General features: G+C 29.9%; 1 protein-coding gene across 1 annotated transcript; it reads right to left on the bottom strand.

The window, feature by feature from the left end:
- Positions 1–1,019: 1,019 nt before the first annotated feature.
- LOC129222186 (exosome complex exonuclease RRP42-like) lies at positions 1,020–27,661 on the bottom strand. Its single transcript, XM_054856653.1, has 8 exons — positions 27,311–27,661; positions 18,424–18,525; positions 17,697–17,791; positions 17,338–17,503; positions 13,690–13,760; positions 12,820–12,943; positions 7,186–7,341; positions 1,020–1,157 (listed from the first exon to the last, which is right to left on the bottom strand). Exons 1-8 carry the CDS (start codon positions 27,365–27,367, stop codon positions 1,065–1,067), a joined length of 864 nt encoding a protein of 287 aa, XP_054712628.1. The 5' UTR covers positions 27,368–27,661; the 3' UTR covers positions 1,020–1,064.

The raw sequence follows: 27,661 nt of genomic DNA, 5'->3' as shown, positions 1-27,661 counted from the left end.
TCCCTGTAATGCCGAAACACGTGTCTGCTGTAATTGGCAAATTTGTGCTTTTTTTAACGTTGTTTTTCTTACTTTACTGTTCAGCACAAAGGTATTTATTTATCTCAATAGATGGATAATCTGGACTAAAAAGTTTTTATGGTTATGGAGGCCTTTAAAAAAAAAAGATTTTATTATTTTTAGAAAATTGCTTGAAAAATCACAGATAAGTATGAAAAACCAAACTTAAACTAGCTCTGATAAAATTAAAAGAGACCAACTAATAATATTTAAATAGACCCAAAAATAATAGAAGCACTTCGCAAGTTCCAACTTCCCAAAAAAATGCTGGAAATACAGAATTTCTGATGTACAAATTTTCCAGCTTGTTGTGTGTTGAAAGTTCGAGAGCATTTAAAAGCATTCTATGTAATAAGGTTACAAAACCTAAAAAGCAAAATGTTTTTATAATTATTTCAAAATAGAAGCAAAAATTAACAAAATCGCTATCGCGAAAATGGCCCTTCAAGATAAGCGCAGTTAAAGCAAACCATTCTTATACACAATAACAAATTGTGAATATGCCTGATCCAAAATTTGTCCAAAATATTTTGTTTTCATGCTCTTCAAAATATTTATGTGCAACTTTTCTATCTTTGATTTGAAAAGAAAACTTTAAAATCATGTTCAGTTTTTCGAGATTTCAGGAAAACAGAAGTCCGGATTTTCCTATATATATATATATATATATATATATATATATATATATATATATATATATATATATATATATATATATATATATATATATATATATATATATATATGGGTGAAAAGGGGGGCTCTAAATTTCCCCTCCATTTCTTTTTTTACTTCACTATGACCCAAGATTTACCCGTTAAACCATCGTCCAGTTACTCCACTGGCTTCGACAGATTTCAGAATACTTGGTAGTGATAGGCTTTTGCAAGGAATTGCACTAATGGCTCTGTATTTAAAATGGTACATTGTTTTCAAAAAAACTAAACATATTATACAAAATTTTAAAAAAGTTTATTTATTTTTACAAATTCAAAATTTTTTTTTCAAAGAAAAATAACCTTTTCTGCATTGTTTCGTTCAGATTTCAGAATATCCATTAATTGTCTTTGTAATTGTAAGCCCATGTTTTGAGAAACCTAAAAGATTAAAATCAAATTAGAAATAGTACATGTAAGTTCCAACATACTCAGAAACAATTATAAGGTGCCAACTACCTCTAGCAGAAATGTTTAAATATTTCTCATAAAGCTTAATTGTTACACCAACTAGCATACAAATTTCCTTTTTAGATTTCAAAGTAAAAATGATAGATATCTCTGCAAAATAATATAAATGAAAGATCTTTGTTTATGTTTGAGCATACTGAACCTTGAAACATAAGATGTGTGATAATGTTTTGACTAATGAATCAAAAATTCTTTGATTTAAACTACTAGTATTTTTAATCAATGTGTTTAAAAAAAAATAAAAAAAATCCAACTATTACTGTATTAATTTTAAAATTAATGTTAGTTAGTCAACAATATTATACTGTAAAAAAAACAAACAAATTTTTAATTATAACTGATGGCAAAAATCATGATATCTTTAAATCCAACTTTAGTGTGTGCAATTCGGTTAATAGTAATCTGGTACAAGCTCAGAACAACCTGCACTTTCTGTACCATACTGTTTATCTAATGACACATTTCATTTAAAACAGATTGATATTCTTAATTTAACTGCAAATTATTATTATTAACACATTTATTATTATTGCTGTAATTTATGTATCTACATAATATAAAATCTGTCTGTGTGTCTGCAACCCAATCTCCTCTGGACTGTCAATGGCTTTTAGGCTGATTGATACAAGTATTATTGGGTGAAAGTTATTCGGAGATAGCTATTCTGTGTTTCATCCCCCTAAAATGTAACATAAAAGAGATACAATTTGATATTCATACCTTTAAAACCATTGATTGCCACCTGAGTTGGCCCAAATAGCCAATTCAATCATCAAACTTGGCCAGAACATTTTTAGTTTTTGGCGCCAAGTTTGGAAGAATATAGTCAAGCCACAGGCGGCGAGGGGCAGAGCCCATAGGGTCAGGTGGGGTGGAATGGGTATGTGAGGTGGACTGGGTAGTTTATTAATCTTTGAGTTGCAGAAAAAAAGACCCAATTGAAAAAAAAAAAATAAAAAAAAAACACTCCTGTTATTTACAATAATTTGACTTTATTTTGGTTCAACAAAAAACTGAATGCAAACAGTCAGTTTAGTGGCAGCCGTCTTGAAAGTTACATTGTAAAAATCCAAACTAACTGAGATCTTTGAAACTTTGTCTTCAGGATTTAGTTTGAACTTAGATAGCATTCTATTACTGTTATTTTCATTTAAGAAAATCTCCTTTGTCAACTGAAAAAATCAGAAAAGAAAAATTCCATACATTTTAAGAAATATTTTACATTTTTTAAAGTGAAGTGGGATGGATATAATATTAAGCTTAATGATATAGATTGTGAAATTAACATTTTTTCTCATTAAAATTTTTTCTCTGAAGTAAGTAGCTGATTTTATCAAAAGTTTTTTATTCTGAAATCCTTTTCTTAAGGAGTTGCTTATGGTTGCACTAAATCTGTTTGGATGGAAGACACAATCTTTGAAGAATGGTTTAAACTTTTCGCAAGGCATCTGATAAGACATGTAAGTCACCTGACATATGAAAGTATAAAGTATGCTATAGATAATGAAATTATCATTTACCTACCGCCTAATACGAGTCATGCCCTGCAACCTTTAGACAAACCCAGAGTTGACTAAATGAATTGAAATCCAGCTTCCATTCCACTAAGCTTATGCCTGAGTACAATATCTACAGGAGATTGGGTGCTAGTTGGATACATTGCTATGAAATTTAAAAAGTATTTCATTGCTCAAGTTCTAGAATCTTTAGATACTTGTGCTTATGTTGCAAAAATTCTTAAAAAGTGTTTGATGGAGTCTTTGATGGGAAATTTTTTCACCTTTCCCAATAATGCAAAAATGGATATTGAAGAAGAACAGCTCATCAAAAATCTAAGTCAGCCAATCCTCAATGATGGTGGACATCATACCTTTAATTGCAATAATATCTTTTTGTGAAAAAAATAATAAATTCATGTTTTACTCTGAAATTTGATTAAAAATAATACTACCCATTTCATCCCACCCCATGGGGGTGGAATGTGTATAAAAAGACTTTGAAATAACAGGGATGGTAAATCAAAAATTCATTTCTGTATCAGCAAAAATGTCAATTTTGTCTGAAAACCAACAGTTTTGTATCAGTAAAAACACCATTTTTGTATCAGAAGGATCAGTTTTGTATCAGGTGAACTCACAGTTTTGGAACAGAATCTTTTATGTTGTACACAGTCATTACACTTTGAAACAGTTTGAAGCAAATACAAAACATTTGTAGCAAAAAAGCACATAAATTATTTTTAAAACTAAATTTGGAAGCAATATTGTCATTTAAAAAGTGTGAAAAAAACTACTTTTGGTAAATGTACAATTAATCATAATCCATACTTAGTTTGAATCTTAATTTAGTTGTTTCATAGCAAATGGTTCAAATATTTTCATATTTTCATTCATAGCATTACATGGTTGACAACAACTATAGCATTTAAATTTTAAAATGCCTTTAGTATATTTATTACATTCAAAGGTAAACAGAGAGCAAGAGAGAAAAAAACTTTAAAACATATTTATAAACAGATTCTAATTATTACAAAAACAGAGAAGGGGAAGGGAGGATGCTAGTATAAAGATGTGAGATTCTTTTTTACTTTGGAAAAAAAAAAAAAAAAAAAAAAAAACTTTTTTGGAATTGATTAGCAGTTCAAATTTAGAAACCATTACATTGATAAGTTATTCACACATACGTACACAACCGAACTTATAGACCTTGTTTAAATTTTCGCATTTTGCATCAATATCTGAAACTCATTTTTAATACTTGAATTAATAGGTTCCACTTGCACCAACAAATAAATTCTTGAAAAAAAAAAAAAATGAATATATAAGAAAACTTCAAACTTTTTAAAGACTTTTTTAGTCTGATCTTTGCAGATAATCCTTAAAAAAGAAGCTAAAAGTGTTCCAAAATTTTCATTAACCAAAGAAATTATTTATCAACATCTATCTGAAAATAGAGCTCACTGATTCTTTTGAGGCAATAGATTAACATTACTTTTAACTTTATTAATCAGCTTATTTTCAGAAGTAATATTTCTTTGGCTAAAAAAAAAAGGATGTGGGCCCCATATTGCTGTTATGTATGTTGATTTACACATTACCTATGACCACATATTTGCATTTTATTTGACTTCACTCAATGTCGATGAGTTACCTTTGATTAGTTCAAACTTCATCTGGTACCAGATTAACTTTTCTTACTAAACAACAGTAACTATTTGATAGATAATGTGCTAAATATACTATATTTTGTTTTGTAATTTAAAAGAAATAGATGCAGGTATGCATGGTAGCCAGTAGATAATGTGCAAAAGAAACTACTTTTTAAAAATATTTTAAAGGACATGGATGCATACATGTGTGGAAAGAGATTGGACAGCTTTCATGCAGTTTTAGTGAAAAAAAAATTATATATGGAGCATTCCACGTCAAATCGCCTAAATTAAATAATTGGCTGTGCCGTCATTTCTCTGATTTTGTTCGTTATTTTTTTACAAATAGATATCTATGAGATAAGCTCAAATAATTTTTTTTTAGATTTTTTGAATAAAAATTACATTTTGGAGAATTTTTAAAAACTCGATTTTTGATCTTTTTTGGAGACATTGTTTTGGCATGAATTTAGAAAATCTTTCTAATTTCTTTATTTTTCAACCAATTAAGCAGAATTTGGTATCAATTTCAAGCTAATACTTCTCTCTTTCAGTTTGAACAACAGAAAGTATTCTCTGAATAGTTGGGTGTTGCCACTCTTTATCTAAAGTCAGTTTTTAGGTTTTTTCAACTGGGAGATTAAATAAGTCATATCTCCAAGGTACTAGCTACGATCTGCATCAAAATTTTTTTGTAGAACATTTAAATTATTCTCTTGCTATGTAAAAAAAGTTAGAAGGGTGTTTTTTGTTGCTTTGAAATAAAAAAATAAAGTTTGTTCTGCAGAAAATACAAGTTTTCTATTACTTTAAATCCCTTTTAAGCTTAAAAGAGTCCAAAATCTTTCCAGAACAGTTAATACTGAACTGTCAAAGGATAAAAATTGATTTGTATTAATAGTTAATGGCTAAAAAATTGTTCACTTTGGAAATGAATTGTGCGAAAATCTCCGTTTCAGACCCCCCCCCCTCCACACACAAAAAACCACTTTTGATTGAAAGTGTACTAAATGTTAAGAATAATAATTCAAAGAATAGTGTAAAAAATATTTCTAATGGCATTTTGCATATTTTTCGACATTGAAAGATTTAAAAAAAAAAAAAAAAACTATTGAAAAGTTTTCATAGTATAAATTTGTTTGGATTACGTTACACCTGACGATGATCTACCGCACTTATAATACTCATGCAATGCAACCCTAAATTTATCTGAAGAAGTATATTTTTGCTGATTGAAGTATATTTTGAAATCTCTTTGAAACTTATTGATAGAAATTCTGATTTTCTCATCTTTTGATACAAAAGAAATAGTAAATTTAAAAAAAAAATTGCAGTCTGCACAAGCATGCCTTTCATTTCACGTTTTATAATTGACGAAAGCTATGTGTCGATTCACTTTAAAAGCGAAAAAAGAATGATGCATATTGCATGAGTATTGTAAGAGTGGAAGATCCTTGTTAGGTGTTATGTATCCAAACAAGTTTATGCTATGAAAACTTTTCAATATCATTTAGCATATCACCAAAAAAAAATAAAAAAAATCTAAACTTAAAAAACAAATAGCAGGAGAATGCATAGAATTTGGACGACTATTGGTTGTTTAAACAAAATAATAACAGCATGTAATCGTAATGGGAATTGACCAGGTTACTACTGGTACAAAATAATAATTAGGTTATGAGTTTGATTCCATCAAAAACCAAAATATACATTTCTAAAAAATTCTTAAAATTTTGGAGCCCGAGATGGTACAGCATTTGTACCACACACATTTTGTTGCTAGAAATCAGGGTTTAAAATACTGTTAACCATTGGAATTAGCGATTTTTCTAAAATTTGTGCAGTATTAATTCCTAAGACATAGTTCTGCAGGCCAAGAATTAACAGGAGTCATTTGGCATTTTGAATAAAGTTCTTAGTTCAAATAAAGTTCAATTTTTCTTCTTATGACATTAATACCTTGGAAAATTTCACACCTGCTTCTTTTAAGAACACAATGTTTCAGGTCAAATGTTATGCTACTTCAGGCTCAAAGTTAAAGGCTGAAAAAGTCAAAAACATACTTTCTAGTCTGCTACATTAGGAAAGGAGGGACCAAAAATTATTTATAACTGGAGAGATTTACTGTTCCCTTTGAATACTTTGGTTTAGCCGAGTTAAAAAGTTTTTAGTGCCGATTTTTTCTACTACTTGGTTGAATAAAGTAAATTACACTTGTACTTTCTTTCAACCATTGAAGGTCTAATCTCTCCAGTAGTTCTAGAATTGCTAATTACTTTATATCCTGTGACTAGAGACAGAAATATACTGCAGCACAGAGCCAGCAAATTGAATTTTCATTCTGCATGATATATACTTGAGAAGGAAGTAGAATTTCAGAAACTCTTTGCAGCAGTTTAAATTATGAATGCAGTTTACATCTAATCAGTACGAAGTTAAGTGATCACCTTAGTACAGAGAAACAAACTATCAGATTAATTTTATTGCTGCACAAACTAGCCAAAATATTGCTTTCACATATTTTGGGGTTACTAGGAAATTTTTTAATGCAGAACAAGTTCAAAGTTTCAGGCTGTAGGTAGCAAAATAACTAAAATTGTGACTGCTGCCTCATTACTTTTTCATATTGATGAGATTCTTTGCAGACCCAAAATTTGCATATGCAATACTTTTGTGAATTAGTATCTTAATCATTTTGATCTTACCATTTTTGTATTAAAAGTTTGTGGCTGAAATTAAGAAAATGTTCATTTACAGGTTTCAAAAGTAGTTACCAAAAGAAAAACTCACTTCAATAACATCATGAATACTTTCTATATGCAGACTTCCTGGACCTCCCATTTCTTTCATCATTACAATTTCAGCAGAAGATATTGCAAGAAGTAATTTGCATTTATTACAGGCTTCTTCATCTCCAGTGGCATCAACGATGAATTCACTGCCAATCTTTATAGAATAAATAGTATTAGACATGCACAGCACACACCATTTATTCTTAATTATAAGAAGATAAATTTTTGACAAAATTTGAAAGTTGAAAGGGGAACTGGTTAAATTATACATAGACCAGAGAAAAAAAAGGGGAAAATGGGTCATCCCATATGAAGACAACCATGGGTGTTTCTTCATGGGAATATTATTTTTCGAAAAAATACAATTAAAACTTATGGTGGTGAAGGTACAATCTCGAAATTTTGCATGTAAGAAGAGTGACATCTGATATGCAAATGATCCAAGTTTGGTGTCAATGAGCATAACCATTTACCCTACAGTATCAGTGCAATAGGAAAAAAGGTGCTATATAAACCAGTGCATAATTTAGGATTTATAAATGTTACAATTACATCTAGATTGTTGGAAAACCTTAATGAGTGAAGAATGCTAGGTAGATGAGTTAGAAAACGTTTCTTACAGTTAAGCAAGTTTGATAGCGGTTTGATCATCGGCATCAAAATTGCAAGCTTGTCAACGAGTTGTGTTGCTGCCCATGTGGATCGTTCGGAGTGTTCCATTAGAAACTGTTGTAGGCAGTGGACATGACATGGTACCCATGTGCAAAAAACCGGGTCTGGAGTGACCAGGAAGACGACAAGGAGAGAGGATCGAAGGATTGTGCGACAAGCGCTCATAGATCCCACCGTGGCTTGTTCCACCATACAAGCAGGTGTAGGGATAGCAGTTGTTCCCCGCACAATTTCCAGACGTCTTGCGGCAGTGAATCTGCATTCCAAGTGCCCTTTTCATGCACTCTCTTTAACACCAAAACATAGGTAACTCCATCTACATTGGGGTGAAGCCAGAGCGATGTGGGATGTCACTGACTGGCAAAAGGTGGAGTTCAGTAATAAATCACAGTTCGTTTCGGGGTCAGATGATAACCACGCATTTGTGTAGAGGTGCCCTAGAAAAAGGTGCCATCCAACCTATTCTATTGAACCACACACTGCCTGAACAGCAAGCATAATGGCTTGGGGTGCCATAACCTATGATAGCCGGTCCACTCTAGCTGTGGTACTTGGAACCTTAATGAGCCAGCGTTATGTTAATGACATTCTACAACCACATGTAAGACCACTCCTAAATGGTCTCTCAGGGGCCATTTTCCAGCAAGATGATGCTTGTCCGCATACAGCTAGAGTTTATCAAGACTTCTCAAGTCCTTTTAAGACTCTTTCATGACCAGTTGCTCCCCCGACTTGTCCTGTATAAAGCATGTATGGGGATCAGCTGAAACGCCAGATACTGCTGTGCTTCTCTGTGCAAGATTTGGAAGTGACTGTTCAAAATTTAGGGGTCCATCTGCCCTTAGGACAACATCAGACGTTTAACTGAATGCCGGTTCATGTTGCGGTATGTATTGCAGCAAAAGGGGGTTCGACGTGCAATTGAAGTAGTACTGTATTCGTCCCATTTCTTAGCCTGTATTTGTTTAATTGCCTGGATTTTCAGAATCAAGTGTATCTCTCACCTGTATTATTCTGTATAATAAATTTCACTTCAATCCAATGCTTCCTTATTGGGGAGCTATTTTCAATGTTCCTGAGTGTATTAGTGAAAAACTTTCTAAAAATAAAAGTTTTCATTTCTTATTTCATTATTTTAATTTTAAGTAGTAAAAAAAAAAAAAACAATTATTTGATAAATTGTATCATTTACAACTAGCTCTAATTGATGCAAATTGCCATGCGTTTTTTAAGGCTTTTTAAATACGTATGAACCGTATTAAGAGACGGTTAAGAAATATTACCTTCCTGATTTTTTTACACTTCAAGGGCAAACATTGATTAGAGTTTCTACCAAGTTTCAGAGAAAAATATGATGATATATTTTTTTTAGTCTGTCAAATTTGACTAAATTTAGTTTATATTTTTCTTTATTTTACTTGTAAAAATACAATAAATGTATCTTTAAACCATAGATTTATGTTCTTCATATAAATAGCCAAGCATCATACAAATAACTGAATATGAACCATTATTCCTGAAGTTATAGCAAATTTTAACAGTAGTGCCAAATCCAAGATGGCAGAAGTTTGGTAAAAATGAAAGTTCATTAACCATCCATATCTCAGGCAATAATAGATAAAATGTTTTAAAAGTTATGTTTGAGGGGTTCACCACCATAAAAAGTAGCAGTATATATATTTTTAAATATGTTACCATGGAAAAATACCCCATTCACATGGAATCATTCAACTTTTAAAATTATATTACTTTCATTACAAAATTAAAATGAATCATTAAAAGTTATTAAAATATAAATTATTGTTTAGAATCTAAGTATGCATCAATCTCAGTTCATTGAGAATCTGATACTGCTTCTACAGCAGCAGTGTACACATTTTGGTATTTCATGCTTATGAATGAATGACATTTCATCAGATTTTATCCAAAAATATAAATTTTTTAAACATTTCACTGAAAAAATTTGAGGGATGACCTATACACAAGCTAAGGAAACTTATGATGCCTTCCATACAAAGTTCATAGAAAGCTTCCGCTATATCTGTATTAGATATAAAATAGTTTATACATAGAACAAAAAGTTCCTCATAACCCTGAGATCCCTGTATTTGCAATTGTTATTTTGAGCATTTAATGATGTTGGCTTGATATTTTTTTCTCCACATAAAGATAGATATTTTATTTGTTAACTGTGTTATTTTTAATTCAAAAGCAATTCGAGAATTTGATAATTATTTTAATGAATAAGAAATAATTCAACTAAATATTGTATTTTAAATTTTTTTTATGAGTTAATATGTGGAAAGTATATAACTAATTGCTTTGCCTAACTAATACCCATTTTAATTTCTCCTACAAAAATATTCATTAACTAAAAACTATTCCTCATATCTCTAATCTAGTTAAAAGAAAATTTAGAATAAAATCTTCTAGCTAGAAAGAAAAATGTAGACTAAAGAAAAGAAAATTAGAAGTCTTTCAAGGCTACTATTAATACGCACGAATTCTTTGAATTATTTATGTTGCTAGCTGCATTGCCCGGCTTTGCAGGGTCTACCTCGAAAATAAAAGTTACGTCAAGTGACGCATGTTTAACCATCAGGCTTCAATTAGAGAAAAAAATACAGTAAAATTTCCTTCAAAATATACATTCTTAAAGAAAGAAAACAGCGAATCAAAAATTTTCGAATAATTTAAACGCAACCTTCTATAAATACAACTAAAATCCTTGATTATCATCTGCTGGCAGTATATATAAATATATATATATAAAAGATAAATCACCAAATATCAAAAGGGGAAATTCTTACCTCAAAACAAAAACAAAATCTTATTTAGTCACAGCTGAGAAAAGAAAAAAGTGGCAACCTTCTGAACGCTAATTCAAAGTGAGATCGCGCAAACGATAGTTAATATGAAATTCAGTTCCATTAGGCTTAAAAATGCTTCAAAATTTTACTCCAGTGATTTTACAGCCTTGGTTTTTTTTTTTGAAATTTTAGGGAATTAAATCAATTTTAAGGGTATTTTTCGCGAGTTTTCACATGGCGCTAAATTTGAACTGATCAGAAAATTATTTCGGGTAGCAAGAGTCATTTAATGCCATTTTCAGGTCCTTAAATTTAAATTTGAACTATTCGGTTCTTTTTTCGCATTTGAACCCCCTCCAACATTCCTTCTCGGGTGCCCAAGTTCCTCCCCACCAAATTTGGTCAAGATTTGAAGTAAACTGTGGATTTGTATAGGGAACATATATACACCGATATAAATACAGTCGAACCTCCATACATCGAACTTTCACATATCGAAATTTTCTATGTATCGAAATCCCAGCAAATTTCTATGTTCATTACATAGAAAAAATGTTTCTATATATCGAAAAAATCTATATATAACGAAATATTTTTCGAGACATTCGTAGATTATTTTTTCCACTTTTAACTGTTTGTCTCATGAAAACTGAAGGTTACGGAAGAAAATTATGTTCACTAAAGGTTGCTTCGAAACTCATAAATAATCTGGGGTTGAGGGGTGTGTAGATAGATCGTAGTTCCGTTCTGGAGTTCTTGAATTCCCTTAAGTTTAAATCAAATCTTAGTTTTAACCAGTAACACTGTAAAATCAGTTTCACGTTATCCCTTTTTTCTGTTGATTATCATACCTAGTCTTTTTAGCTTCAGTAAAAATCATCCAAGTTAGTTAGAGTAATTTTTTACTTTTCTCTCGATTACATTGTCGAAACGAAAATCTTCCTTATGTTGCGGATCAAGTTGAATTGCCGAAGAATGAAGATGTATGAAAGAGCAAAAATGTAATTTCTGTTAATTTTTTAATTATTAATTTTCATTTAATCTGATGCTCGTATAAATTAGAAATAGGGTTTCATACACAAAAATTTGCTTTAATTTTAATGTTTAGGAGATTTTTATGATAAAATAAGATAATTTTCATATATCGAAATTTCTATACATCGAATTTTTTTGCGGCAATTAGCTACTTTGACATACAGAGGTCCGACTGTATATATTCCCTGTTTTATTTATATAGATTAAATAACTAACATCAAAAGAGGTGTTTTTTTCTCAAGAGAATAACAACTGAATTATAGACTAATTGAAATTGAGTATCTAGAGTCACCAACAGTTATTTACTGATCTCAGAACTTAAGCATAAGGTGTAACAGCAAGTGAAAATATTTTAAACTAAATCTTTTTTTCTTGGTTGCTAGAGTAAAACACGGGCGATGGATGATAACACTCCAAACTTTCTGAGAAGCAAAAATTTTCATGATAAAATTAATAACATTTAGGTGCTACCAGGGTCTTCAGTTGAATGAATCAAGAAAATAACCTACACCACAACTTGAGTGTACAAGAGGGTCAGACTTCCACAACTTAGATTAGACATTAGAACTTCTACTATTTTTACACAATTTTGTTATTAAAAATCAATACAATTTTAAAACTGAATTTATTCAGATTTTCTTCTACTATACTCATTTTAAATCAATAAATGTTTAAAAATCATTTCGAGTTGTAAAATTTAAATTATAATTATTTTCATGTTTGGTGTTTTTGATATAATGTATGTTTTTCTTTTTTGATCTAAGTCAAATATATTGAATCTTATTAGATTTAACTCACACCAAATAATAATCACAAAATAACATATTTTTAAAACTTTGAAAATCTTATAATAAATTGATCCTTCTTTTTAATGACACTTCTAAAACAAAGTTTTTTCAACAAAAGTTTTACTAGTCGCAGAACACAATGCATTCTAAATAAACATATGCAATTATAAATTAAATAGTGTTTCCTGTTTTCAATGCTTCCATAGATAACTTCATTTTAAAATACACTTTTAAGGTTTATACAAATGTACATCAAACATAAATTTTAAATTTAATATTTAATAGTCTGTTAAAAACAGAGATGTAATAATAAAGTTATAATATTACCCTAAATAATGTAACGAGCACTGGCAGATTTGTAACATCTACGGAAAAAACATCATATTCATCATCTGTGAATTCTACTTCAGGTTCGTTGTCGCCATCTTTCTTTACAATAAAAGACTGAAGTCTAAAAATTAAATGTTAAATTTTTATTTTCAAATATATTTAAACTTATATCAATGCATAATCTTTTTATCAAAGGTTAAAGCTTTATTATATACTTTAGGAGTCATGGCCATGAAAGAGAATAGGATTCATATAGCATTTTAGTACTTGATACATAAAAATTGATTTTTATAACTTTTAAGAATTATTGGTACAAAACCAGTTGCCAATTGTCTCATTTTTTTTTTTTTTTCACTTTGTGGTCTCAACTTGTGCGTTGCTAGAACTGCATATTTGCATATTTTGGTGAAGCAATTTGGTGAAGACAAAAAAGATAACAAGCAATAGACTCAGGAGTCAGTTAGCTGGCTCTAGTCTATTTTTATTAATCTTTATCTTTACTAATAAACCTGAAAGTCTGTTTGTCTGAATCTTTGTCGCGCCTAGAACGTTCGGTTGATTTTCATGAAATTTGGCACAAAATTACTTTATAGCATAGGGGTGAGCACCTCAAAGTGACTTTTCGAAAATTCGATTTTGTTCTTTTTCTATTCCAATTTTAAGAACATTTTATCGAGCATATTATCATAACATAAACGAGTAAATTTTAGAAAATAACTAATTTATGAAGCATTTTTAAAAAATGCTTCATAAATGCAGTTTGAAGTAAACGCTAGGATACTTGGAAAGGGAAAATAAAAGTTTTTGAGAAAACTAGGAATTATTAAATCACAAACACCAAGAATGAATATAAAATCCAACAATTACTTTGTGTCATACAAAGCTGCTTTCGTAACAATGGAAGCTGCATCCATGAGATTTCCATCATAACCTAATACCTGAAAACAATGTATATTTCATTATAAACCAACAATGGAGCTAATATATTTTCTTTTCAATAAAAAACTATTTAATTGTTTTCAAAAAAAAAAAAAAAAAAAAAAACAGGAATTTGTTCATTAAATTTTGTTTGGTGATTAGGTATTTACATTAAAAATTTCACACATTGGATTAAAAGTCTTGGTTATGATCAGGGTTCGAAAATATCCTAATATTTTCGAAAATGTCTGATATTTTGATATATATCCGATATTTTCAATTAGCACAAACTAAAGTCTTTATAATAGTACCTGCAACTTCAATCACTCTTTTCTTATATTATTTCAGTATACAGGCTTAAAATTAATGTCTCTTTAATTATTTATATTTAATATTTTATTTTACATTTTTATCAATTTTAATGGAGTTAATTAAGTATGTGCTGTTTTACTCATTTTTCTTTACTTTTACAGTTATATAGTTCAGAAATAAAAAATATGCATTAGTTGGTGCACAGTCATAAGATATTTTCTTTTTTTTTCTGAACAATGTTTAATATTTAACCAGGCACTTTTATTCTGTATTAAAACTGTTACATAAATAATAATTTTATAAATATAAAAGGAAAAAGGAATATTACATCACTTTGTCATGTTAATGATGTATTAATACATCATAAAAATATAGTACAAAATTTTTTGAATATTTTTAATAATTAATGAACAATATTACTATACAATAAATGTAACTTTTATACTGAAAATACTGAAGTTGAAAAAATAAATATTGGATATATATTGGCGAACCCAGGCAGTAGCAGATACCCCCCCCCGAAAATTGCGGATGTATTTGAATGTTCGCTTGAAAAAACAAAACAAAAAAAAAAAAAAAAAAAAAAAAAAAAAACTTAATCGAAACCATATGAAAAAGAATTTTTTTTTATTCAATATTTTTTGGGCATTACATGAAGAGGTGGATACAAGGAAGGGATGGAAGGGGGGTCATGTGGGTCGCGACCTCCGCCCCTCCTCCTGGAATCTGCAAAATTTCTTTGTAATCGAAGGTTCATTTCATTTGAGTAGTGAAAAGGATTGCTTGAAAAAAAAAAAAAAAACTTGAACGGAACCATAAGAAAAAAGAAATAATTTTTGAATTCCCTTTTTTTTGTGACATATAACATGTTATTTGCATTTGATATATAGCTTTGATTGAGACAGTCTTTCTACGGCACTGTTTGCAGGCGCCAGTAAACTGAATAAACAAAGAAGTGTCTGCCACCCGATAGTTTTCTTTGGCACAAATTTAATGGACAGTAGGAATATTTCCAGAGCTGTAAGACATTGCTTCAATTGATAAAACATTTGATTGTGTAATTATATTTGATATAAAGTCTCTGTAAATTAGTATTCCTTTCTGTTGTGATTTTTAGGCAGTTTTGTTTTTGTTCGTGCTGAGTTTATTTGTAAATGTGCTGTGAATAGTTAATTAATTTAAATCAGTAATTTGGATTTTGTGTCGTGCAAGAAATGTAAAATTTTAGTTTCGTGTTAGTGCGAAACCTCGTTAATGAGGGTTTCCGTAAATTATTAGACGTAAACTGGTAAAAAAAGCCCCGTTTTGTTAGAAAAGGACTACTTTTAATAAAAACAATGAAGTTTTTTGGTGGACAAAACATTGTTGTATTTTTTTGCAAAGCTAAAAAAAAATAAACTGATGAACCCAAATCCGATGGAAACATATCTAGAGTTCCTATATCAGACATTGAGACTGCAACGTTCTCGTCCACCTCTGATTTTTCTACAACCGGGAAAAGAATCAGTAGGTGAGTATTGATCAATGCCGAAATCACATTCATAAAATACTTAATTTTTAATTACGTTTTCGCCGCATTTTTAAGTGATGTTTTAATAGTATATTTCTGCATAGAAGATAGATGTGTCATAATGAATGAAATGAACCTTCTTTATGTCTTTATGGAGATATCAGTACATAAAATATAAAAAAGAGCAGAGACTGTCGTAAGAAGCTATTATTTTAATGTTTATTTTATTAGATTTCATGTTCAATAACGTTTTAGTTACGTCACTTAGTTAATGTTTAATCACAACTTTTATGCTAAACAATCCTTCATTTCAGGTCCCCCATCTACAACTTTCGGGTTCCACTACAAAGATCAAAAAGCCCTATATGTTTTTTCAACTTGTGGATCTGAGATGCCCAATTTTTTCAAAGTTGCTATTTAAATTTGAACACGATTAAAACTTTTTTCAGCACAAATTCAAAGTTCATCGTTAGAACAGGAAATATCATACTATCCCTTCACGGCTTTTACAATGTGAATCCCAGAGGTCAAACCAAGTGATTTACTTTAAATATTATTATTTTAATTAAATGTAACCCAAGTTTAAAAAAAAAGCCTTACATGAGACAATATAATCTTATGGTTGCTATTTCCGAAAATTTATGGCTGACAACACATTTTAAAATATGAAAAACTATTAAAAAAAAAAACTTTAAAATGGTTATTTTAATAATTTTTGTCTGAAATTTTGATTTTTTTACAGGGGAGGGTAGAGGAAGGGGGGACTTTCTCCTAGTTTTTGAAAATTTCAGTGTCTTAAAAAAATTTTTACTTGAGTCTCCTCTCACCCCTGGCCATGACCCCCCCCCCTCCCCAAAATGAAATCCTGTATTGGCTCCTAAACCCAAGTTAAGATGCACAAACATTTCTTATCTCTTCACTGAAAAGCTTCATAACTGAATGCTTTTCTTTTTGTTTTTAGGAATGATTCATCATTTTGTGCAGTTGTCGAAGGCCTATTATGTATCAAGAAGCAAATGCTGAATCGTTTGTATAAAGCAGGGATTTCGAAAGTGGATGCCGCAGAGAGATATGAAGGGTGCCGTAAAGTGTCAACGGTATCAATGCATATACATAAAAGACATGGACCAGGGTGCGTGAGAAAATACAAATGTTTCAAAATGTGCCATGAATTGGAATATTTGGGACTCTCTAGTACAGAGAATAAAGCCCATATCCTTGTTTATCTGTGGACATCTCAATTTGCGTGGAAATAAAATGATGCATCTTCCATTGAGGATCACGACCTGATCCGGAATAGTTGATTATCATCTTTCTTTCCAATTTTTCTTATAAAAACATTCAATTTTAAGAAAGAAGTTAGAATTTTTCTGAATGTATGAATAATATTAGATTGTAAGGTGTGTATTTGCAGTGATAAATACAGTACAATCTCTCTAATGCGGACACTAACGGGACAAATTTTTTTGTCCGCAATAGAGAGGTGTCTGCAGGATAGGGGTTTAATCATGTTATTTGCATTGGAACTGGCGAATTAAAAATTGTCCGCTTAAGAAGGGTGTCCGTTTGGAGGGGTTTTACTGTAGTAGTAATTATTTTTTAAACACAATAGAAAAGTATTTCTTTCTCTCTCCAAAGCATCACTTATTATTGTTATGAATAACAGTTAATATGAGCAAATTCCTGGATTTTGACATTTAATGTAAACGAAGTTCAACAGTATATAAATATTTGTTAAAAATGGAAAAAAAAAATAAATAAAACAAACAATTCACCATTATATCAACGTATAACACCATTACTTGTTGTCCAGGAATAACACATAGAGACCTTAAATTGACAAGATTTTCATAATTACAGATTTGATTCAAAACCTGAGTTACATCAATTCCAAATTCAGATCCAGATTTTTTCTCAAAGTCTGAATTAGCATGTGGTGTGCTGCACAAAGAAAACAAAATAAAAATATAAGTTAACATATAAAATATAAAAAAACTTTTCTTAAAATAAAATAAAATTAGAAACTACTAAAACTCAACTTTAATTGCTTCAGACAATAGAAGTTCTACAATCAGAAACTCACAGCAATTAAAATACAACTAAAAAAAAAAAAAAAAAAAAATCTGGAAGTTACCTTTCAATAGACACTTCAATCCAACCTCTATTAGGAGCTTGAGCTAATGGAGCCTTTATTTCTGCACTAACACCTGCTAGAAGTTTAGTATCCCCCTGCAAATGAAATAGGGAAATTAATTATATCTTATGCATAGTTTAGACATAAGAAACACATTACTAGATATGGATAAACAGTAGGGCAAAACATTTTTTTTAAAATCAAATCCTAATAGTGCAGAAAAGCTGCACATTCATGAACATGTATCACCCTAAAAATTATAAGGGTTTGGTATAATTCCTTCAGGTACCCCAACCGCCACCAATAAATACCGAGATTGTATATAAACAAAACACCAGCCATCGTTTAAATGAGACTCAGGCAATGCCTGACCATCATGTTCTCTTTATTCTAAGCATTTTTTAATATTTATGAATAAAATTATAAAATCTGCAGTGTTAAGTTGGAATGCCTACTAAAATTTGCATACATAGAGCAGTATGGAAGCCGTCTGAGCACTTTACGGAATCAAGTATTGTAAGATACATAGGCAGTCAAACCATTAATATGGAAAGTGCCAGTTGCGTGTGTTGATACAGATATCAATACTGGTAATGGGGCTCTTTAAATATGTTATCAATGTCTTATGTCTATTATTTTATACATTTTGAGCCTTTACAGAAAATAAGAAACTTAAATAGCATTGAAAAAAAAAAAAAGAAAAGAAAAAAGAAAAACCAATACTTACAATTTTTATGATAGCTGATCCACAACTATTAGGAATTACACCAGTTTCTATTTCAATCATGCGATAATCCATATTATTTCTTCCATCTCCTCTTAAATTTTCCTTTGAATTTAAAATTTAACTCTTTAAATTCCATAACATTATAACTCCATATTTAAACAAAATAATGACAGTGAAATTAAATAGATGAAACAAAATGTCCAGCAAAAAATCTCTGGGGCACATGACCTTTCTGAAATTTATAAGAAATGGAAAAATGTAACACAACAGTTAATTGTTAAATGTTTTCATGTTGTTAAAGCAGGACTTCATTACTTTACAAAAATACTGTACATTCTAAACAAATAACCTCCCAGATATAAAGTTAATTCATAGTAAAAAAGTAGTTTCTCAAGCTATAAAATTAATTTTATAATTAAAAAAAAAAAAACATAATTTATCTAAGAACACAGTTAGCAAAAAATGGTTTTTAAATGAAAAGGCTCTGTGTGCCATTGACTTGTTCAGTTTGTAGAAAAAGCGGCGAGTATTCTGAAGGATCTAATTGTCTAATAACTTATAATTTGAAATTTCAGATCCAGAAGCAACTATGAATTTGATTTAATTTCAGTGTTTCCTCCAGGCCTTTTAAAGGGGGGGGGGGCACTGCATCCTGCCCCTTCAATGTTAATGTTCAATGTCACCTGTACTTTCTTTTCTTTCATTATTTCATTACTTAAAGCGCTCACCTTGCTTCCTTTGAAGTTTTGACAAAACTTCATTACATAGTTACAATAAAGTTAAAGTTAACAATCATTAACCATAAAGTTAACTGTTCCTTAACATAAAGCCAAGTTTTGTTTGGCATCAGGGCTGTTTGGTTTAAACGAAATGGTTAAAAAAAAAAAAACACCATGGATTTATTGAAAAATTTCATTGTTTTCTCCCGAATGTTTTCATAAATTTTACATACTATTGCAAATAGTACACTGCAAAGTAAGAGAAGGTCTTTCTAGAAGGTCGCCCATCATGGTATGATGGGTGAAAATTTGCTTGTATGTACATTTGAAAGCAGCGATTGCCTGTTTGGTGATATTTTGGTAAGTTTAAGTTAAATTTGGCAGTTTAACCGAATTACAGTGGATTAAACATTAACTCCAATAGATAGCGGTCATTGTTGACCAATTTTTATGTTTCTTTATTCTCCTAAAATGAGTCTTACCAGTAAAACAGTTAATCACCGGATCGAGTTCAGCCTTGTCACGATAAAGCATTTCCCTGCATGTTAAATACTACCAAAACATATTATCAAATTATCATACTGTGGCGTGAGTTTCACTGTTGAAACACACGTGTTACTTCCTCATCGGCTATTATTTATATGTAATTAATGCAAAGTAACTAGCAAAGCTTTATAGATAAATTACAGATAAAACAATTTTAGAAACTTATATTTTTTAAGGTAATGCAAGTTTGCTAACTAGTTTTTATTTTTATTTATTTTCTTTTTTTGAAATCCATATAGCTTTTCTATTTACATAAACAAGGCAGCAAAAAATCACATGGGAAAAATAATCCAAGTAGCTCTTTTATAATTTTTAATTATCATTATTTTTTAGTATTTTGCATTCCTAAATAGTCCAAAAAGCATATTTCAGCCAAAACTTCATATACTACCTAATTTGATTGATTACTTAAGACTTTTTGAGATAGATTTTGTACCATTGAAGCGATGCATAATTTAAAAATATCTTACTACTAGAACATTTAAATGACAGGAGAAAAAAAAAATAACTAAAGAAGTTCAAGAACACTTAGAGTAGCTACAAAATTATGCTTATACCTGCACACTTTTTGCATCCCTGATAGATGATGCAGTCAGGGCAAGAAAAGAAAATATAAAATTATGAAAGCAGAAAACATTCATGTAACTCTGTGCTCTTATAAAAAATATATATTGCCAAATTTTTACCTTTCAAAGAACTTTTTCTTATCCCAATATAGGGGCATTCCAAGGTATTTGGCTGTTACGGACTCTACACTTCATAAGGATGTTTAAGCCTCCTACTCATGATTTTGAAAATAGTAAAGTAAAACTTTTTGTAAATGATTAGTCCTATGTGTAGTTATGTCATAACATTGAAAAAAGTTTAGATTTGTGTTGAATTTCTAAAGATATAGGAAGATATGTAGCATGTATTGGAAAGGGGAACCCTTTCCAATACAAAAAGATATTTTTGTATTGGAAAGGGTTCAAAGAAGGGTAACTAAATTAGTAAGGGGACTCTCAGATTTAGATTATGATACCAGACTTAATAGGCTTAACATGTATAGCCTGGAGCAAAGGAGAGTCAGAGGGGACATGATTCAGTTATTAAAATTTATCAAAATTAAAGATATAGATGGATTAAATTTTTGCGGGGAAAGCAGGACAAGGGGTCATTGTTTTAAGCTATTTAAATCTCAGGCTAACTTGGAAATCAGGAAAAACTACTACTTTAGCAGGGTCGTGGGCACTTGGAATAGCTTACCGGAAGAGGCGGTAATGAGCAAGGGAGTGGATAGCTTTAAGAGGGATATTGATCTTCATTGGGGACTAATTAATTGACTAGGACCAGCCTAGCTGGGCCCAGAGCCTGTTGCTGGTCGTCACATTTGTATTTGTATTTGTATGTTACGGACTCTACACTAAAAAGACATGGAAATTTTTGCTTAAACTATCTTCAAATTTTCTGTGAAAGTAATAACTACTCTTACCTAATGAAGGTTTTCCACTATGTCTCAGTTTATCTATAATACATTTAAGTACCAAAGTATTTTTTAAAAAGGTAAAAAATATTTTTTATGGAATTATTTACTAAACAACTGCACGATTATGAACATGTTACGGACTCTACATATTTGTCACGTTCGAGTATTGTTTGAACTATTGTTTATAGAGTGTAAACAACAACAATACTACCTCATTGTTCAATAGTTACAATGATAGAATCAACTGTTATGGCTATTTCTTCATTATATATGTGAGAGGTGCCCACCTGGGGGAGGGGGCATGCCGCAGACTGTGCCATTGAAGTTTTTTAGGGGGTGTTTTGAGGGGTATTTTTCTCATTTTTGGGGAGAGGTTTTTGATATTAGGGAGGAGGGACGTCTGTGGGATATTTAGGGGAGGTGCACCCAAGCTCTAGGGGTGGGGGGGGGGGTACCAGATTGAAGGTGGCCTCTTGTTGGAACAGACCAAGTTATAGTTGATTTATCCAGTCTTGAATTTGATATTAGAAAAGATAGGTTTTTAATGTAAATTTCACTAACAATTCAACTTTTATAGTAGAACCTTGGTTATCTGAAATGATCATCTTCGGTAAGTCGAAATTTCTGGATAACTTTTTTTTTTGGAGGGGGGGGGGGGACATGTAAGGAAGAAAATGTTTTTAAGTCAATACTTTTTAAATTGCATTTTTAAAGTTAAGTTCAATTTTCTGTTAATTCAGTTTAAAAAGGCAACATTTTTTGCTTCAGGAATCACATATATTTTTAAGCAACAAAATTTTGTTCATTTCCGGTTTAAATAATTGCATTTAATTAATTAAAAGTATGATCAGTCTCAGTCATGTATGGGACGAAAGATCTTATATTTTTGTTTAATGGCCCTAATATTAATGTACTAAATGGCATCTGACATGCCTTACTTTGTTCCTTTGTTTTAACGTGAAAGTGATTTTTTTCTTTTTTTTTGTACAATATGTACTCTTATTTTATACTGGAAATTTTTCAAATGTCACACTGGAAATATACTGAAATTCGGGATCACCAGATTAGTCAACATCCCGTAAGATAATAGGGTAAATTGGGACTCGTTAGACCAGCCTTGATAATTTTAATACCTTTTTTTTTTTTTAAATTTACGACCAACAAAAAGTAGCGCCTATAGTTCTACAATTCCTATAATGAAATCATATTGTACAGTTATTTTGAACAAATTTCAGAAACTGTTACTTTGCAGTGCTACTTTTAATTGATGAACTCTCATAACTAAGCAACTTTATTTTTTTAAATGATTTTCATGAAGAATGAATTGAATTCCTCTCTTAAAATAAGTTTTTTTAGTTCTTAAGTAATAGCAGTTTTTTTTTTTTTTTTTGTAGAGAAAAAATCAGGACAACTTTTTTTTGACCAAGAACCTGGGGTATATTGCTTCACTTTTAGAAAACCCAGAAAAACTTTTAGAACAATTAAAAAAGCAATACTCCCATATTAGTAATAGTGAAGTTGCTAAAAACACAAATTGTGCTGATTGTTGAAAAAGTGTAACCGTAGATGTTGGTCAATTTTAATTATATTGATCTTTAAACTTTGGTTTTTGTTTCTAATCATAAAACATTTGTTTGGTACAAATGTTGGATAATATTTAACATTAAAATTGTAATAGAAGTTGGTTTTGTAATGTGGGGACACCGGGACTGTGGCAGGTTGGTTCACTTCACAAAGTTCTCTTAAAGTATTAATGGGGGAAAAGGTAATGAATTGAAAATTTTCTGGAATGGTGAGAAATATTTAGCTCATGGTACAAAATAAAACTATAAATTGAATTTTATGATGAGATAAAAAAAAGAAGAAAAGTAGAGAGCCAGACCAATGTGCCCTGACTTCCCCTATACACTTACTTGTTCAGTCAAAATTCTTCTGAAAGTTTTTTTTTAAAGTTGTAATTTCCTTTAAAGGGCTACTTTTTTTTTCTTGTGCAGGCTGTTCAAACATTTTGGTAAAGAAAGAGCTGTGTTGAAACGGTTGCCAAATGTAGAGTCCGTAACGTTTTGTAGAGTCCGTAACCAAATTTAGAAAATTAGTTAAAAATACCGAGTTTAAATAATCATGAAACTTATTTTAGAATATTGTAACACCATAGGTGAAGTTAGAAAACATTCAATTTAGTGATATAAAATGCATAAATAAAAATTTTGACAAAACTTTTCTTCTAATTATTGTTACGGACTCTACAATCACCATTTTCACAACTTATAATTTTTTAACAAATGCACTTTTTGATTAAAATTACTATGCGTGTCCTTTGGAATGTGTTTTTTTAATATATATAAAAATTTTAACCTTTTAACAAGTTTTGTTACGGACATCCCTATGTCACAAATACCTTGGAATGCCCCTATAATAAAAGTCTCATGCATGAATAGTGGAAAAATCAATAAACATTAATTTTTATGACAGTCCTCATTATTAAAATATGTTAAAAGAGTATTTTTATTTAAGTTTGTACTGAGGCTTTAAATTAAAATGATTTTCTTTTCTTTGTTTAAAAAAAAATGCATTCCTAAAAGTATTAAACCAGGAAAAAATAATGTCTACGATGGAAAACATAATGATTTTCTTAAAACCTACTAGTCCAGTTTCTATAGCAGTTGTCACTGATACATTAAGTAAATAAATTACATGATTTGTAACACTTTTTTTTTTTTGATCTTTAAACAAAATATGCGTTGATCTTTTGATTTTTCAAGTTGTATAATAATGTACATCAGACTTATGATTCATTTGTCGACACTGCAAATACTTTCCAAGTTCAGGAACGCTTGACTTTAATTTTACTTTGTTATTTATAGAGTCATTCCATTTCAAATCAGACAGGCAGGTATGAAAAGTGTCATATGACCATCACCGATTTTTTTGAAAAAAATACAGTAGTTACAACTAAGGGACATATGAAATATCCCAAAAGGATTTCGTAAGAAATTTTTTTTTTCTTCAGTTACAGCCTATTAAAATTCTGCACAAAATCCGCCATTTTGGAAAAAACGGCAAAACACTCCATTTCAAATGGACATTATTTCAAAAGTATTTAACCTATTTGAATAATTCTTTTTTCTAAAAATAAATAAGGACCCATATATCCTCTAGACATCGTTTTTAAAAGTTTAGTTAGGTTTTTTGATAAAGAAAAAAAATCATTTTTGTCGCGAAAAAACTGCATTTTTACCGATTTTATGATTTTTTTTCCATGAAAAAAAAAGTTTTTTTTACTAAACGGAGATGGCAGTCTAAAGCCCTTATATGATAGTTTCATAACATATTTTATTATAATTCTTGGATGCATACAGCCTCGGAAATAAAATTTGAAATTTTTTAAAAATTAGCGATTTTTGAAGTGATTTTACTCAAAAAACCCATTTTTTAAAAATCTAAAAATTGGCTCATTTGAACCCCATATAATGCTTAACAAGTGGGTAGACACCGCATCCCGTATTTTTTCCCATAAAATGTTTTATGATTTTTTGAAAGTGACCTTATCGCCCATAACATGCATGTAAAAATTTCTAATAATTTCAGTAACTGAAATTCTGGTTATATTAATGCCTAATAACTACAATAAAGGTGCCCTTTATCAGAAACAACTAAAATCTTACTAACTTTTAATAATATATCAGTAACAAACCGCTGTTGATAAACTGTCAGTAACTACTGTATTTTTTTCAAAAAAATCGGTGATGGTCATGTGACAGACCCTGCCTGATCTGAAATGGAATGGCTCTATAGTAGATAGCAATGATTATGAGGAAATTAATTTGCAAAAACTTATTCGTGTTTATTTGTAATTAATAATGTCTGAAACTATCACAGTAAATTATTTCTTTGATTATTTACACCACAAGACCCATTTACGTATTGCATTTAAATCTCTTAGGTATGAAGAAATGAAATTAGGTACAAATATGAATATTAAATATTAATGAACAATAAATGCATAAAATCTTCATGATTTTTCTAAAATAAAATTGTTTTTCTGACAAATAGTAATAAAAACCAAATAAACCTGGTTTCAACCAAAAAAAAACAGGTTTAAACCGAAAAAAAATTTTTTTTTTGGTTTTTAAAAAAAAACCCCGGCTTTAATACCAACCTTACTTGGCAGTTCAACTTCTGTTGAATACAACAAAATATAACATATGTAACAGAAATAAACAAAAGAATAAAATAAATTCATTATTTTTTTTTCTAATGCAATAAACTTTTAAATTTTTACTAGATTTTAAAGTTTTTTGAGTTTTTCAAAGCACTTTTAGGAATGCTTGATATTTTGACCCATTATTGCTCATAGTTTTCTGTGTTACTTCCCTTTTGGCTTATTTTCATGTTCACATTTAATCTTGTTTGACATAGCTTGTTCTTTTTTTTTTTTTGGAATTTCAACTTTATTGCAACTTATCCAAACTGGTTTTTTGCTTGATCATTTTCTTGATAGTACTTAAGCAGTACACAAAGTACATCATGTTATAGAAATTTAAGAAAGAAAGAACAAATCTCCCCCCCCCCTCAAATATAAAATACGGGATTAAATCAGGGTTCAAAAATATCATGATACTTTTAAAAATATCAAAAATATCAGATATTTTGACATATATCGGATATTTTGATATCTATCCGATATTTTCAATTAGCACAAATTTAAGTCTTCAAAATAGTAAAGTCATCCTCAAATCACTCTTTATTTTCTTATAGTATCATTACAATATGTAGAATTTATAAATTAAGTTTTCTTTTTATTATTCATATCTAATATTTCATTTTACATTTTTATAAATTTTAATGGAGTTAACTTAGCATTAGCTGTTTTACTCATTTTTCTTCTGTTAGCTAATTTTACAGTTATATGATTCAAAAATAAACAATATGCATTAGTCGGTGCACATTCATAAGACATTTTCTTTTTTTCTGAGCAACGTTTATTAATTAATTAGGCACTTTTAACATTAATTAAATTTACTAATTATTTTATGAATATAAAATAAAAAAAGAAATGTTATATTAATGATGTACTAATACATCATTAAAATATAGTGCATAACTTTTTGGTTATTTTTAATAATAAATGAACAATATTACTACTATGTTAATATCATTTTTATATTAAAAATACCATATAGTTGAAAAAATAAATATCGAAAATATCAAAATAGCATGGTATTTTCAAATATTGGATATATATACTGATAGATATCATGATATATATCGACTGATATATATTGGCAAACCTTGGCTTAAAATATAAAGAAATGTAAAAGTTTAAACTAATATTTTATTTTTATCTAGAAGTCATATATTTTAAAATATACTCAAAAACTCACTGAAAGAAATAATTATCAATAAAATTCTAAAATATACAAATTTGTAGAAAACAAAATATTCCAGTCACTTTCTTCTCCAAACATCATAGGAAAAGGATATTGGTTCACAAAACAGCAGGAGAAATTGTTATATATATGAATTTTGTGATAAACCAAGCATATTCTGGTACAGCTCAGTGCTTCATGACCATTTTGATGTGCTCTGAAGTTGTGTGTTGAAGATGAATTTATGAATACAAGCATACTGTTTTTTTTTTAAATAATTAATACAGATTTTTAATGACACTATCAGGGCAATTGCTCTATAAAGAAATAAACACCTCAGAAAATATTCTATTTTTTCAAACACATTTTATTTGAAAGTGTATAAAATGATAAATCACTGGGAGTTAATTCTTTAATTTAGAACTTACTTTAAAACAGTACAAACAAAATGAGAGAAAACTGGAGGATCTCAAATAAAATCTGCGACAAGCAGGGACAGATCTACCATGTCGCGATTACGAGGGGCTTCCTGCACCGTAGGAGATTCCTAAATGCGCATTATAAATGCTTTATATTTCTGTGATAGACAAAAAGAGGGCCCTAACTGCATTGCGATGGGCCCCTCACTCGAAAAGCAGACTAGTTTAGCCGGATAAACAATTTTCAAATACTTTAAACACATTCACTTGAAATAAAGAGGGAGAGTCAGTAAGTGAAGAGTATTTCACCAAAATGCGACATATTAGATATTGTTTCTCCGATTTTTCTCCATAGCAAATTATACTCACTTGAATACCATGAACAATATAAACTTTTTCGGCTTCTTGGAGTACAAAGTTAGCCATATATGATTGGAAGAAGATTCCGAGAAGAACAAGAGTCCATGCAATTTATGCTGTTTGATTAAACAAAACCTTAACTAATCAAGCATATTACTCCGAGTCACCAGACTTAAAAAGTAAACTGAGAGGACAGCGTTAACTTTTCGCTTAGCCACTTTTTAGATAACATACAAAACTTAACGACAAGTATTCTATACCACACTATAGAGAAAAAGGAAATTCCACAATGGAATTTTTTTTAAAAAGCACTTTAATAGAAGAATTTTATGTTTTGTTTACACTGAGCACGCCGAAGGA

This window comes from Uloborus diversus, chromosome 5 (assembly GCF_026930045.1).
Source record: "Uloborus diversus isolate 005 chromosome 5, Udiv.v.3.1, whole genome shotgun sequence".
In the NCBI taxonomy this organism is placed as follows: Eukaryota; Metazoa; Arthropoda; class Arachnida; order Araneae; family Uloboridae; genus Uloborus; species Uloborus diversus.
Note: the sequence above shows the minus strand (reverse complement) of the source record. Positions and strands in the feature narration are given on the sequence as shown.

Excerpts from the sequence above, each read along its gene's own strand:
- LOC129222186 (XM_054856653.1), bottom strand. The coding sequence starts at position 27,367 with ATGGCTAACTTTGTACTCCAAGAAGCCGAAAAAGTTTATATTGTTCAT. Across the intron at positions 17,504-17,696 it reads ATTGAAGTGTCTATTGAAAG|CACACCACATGCTAATTCAG; the intron begins GTAACTTCCAGA and ends TTCTTTGTGCAG. Across the intron at positions 7,342-12,819 it reads TGCTCGTTACATTATTTAGG|ATTGGCAGTGAATTCATCGT; the intron begins GTAATATTATAA and ends TATTCTATAAAG.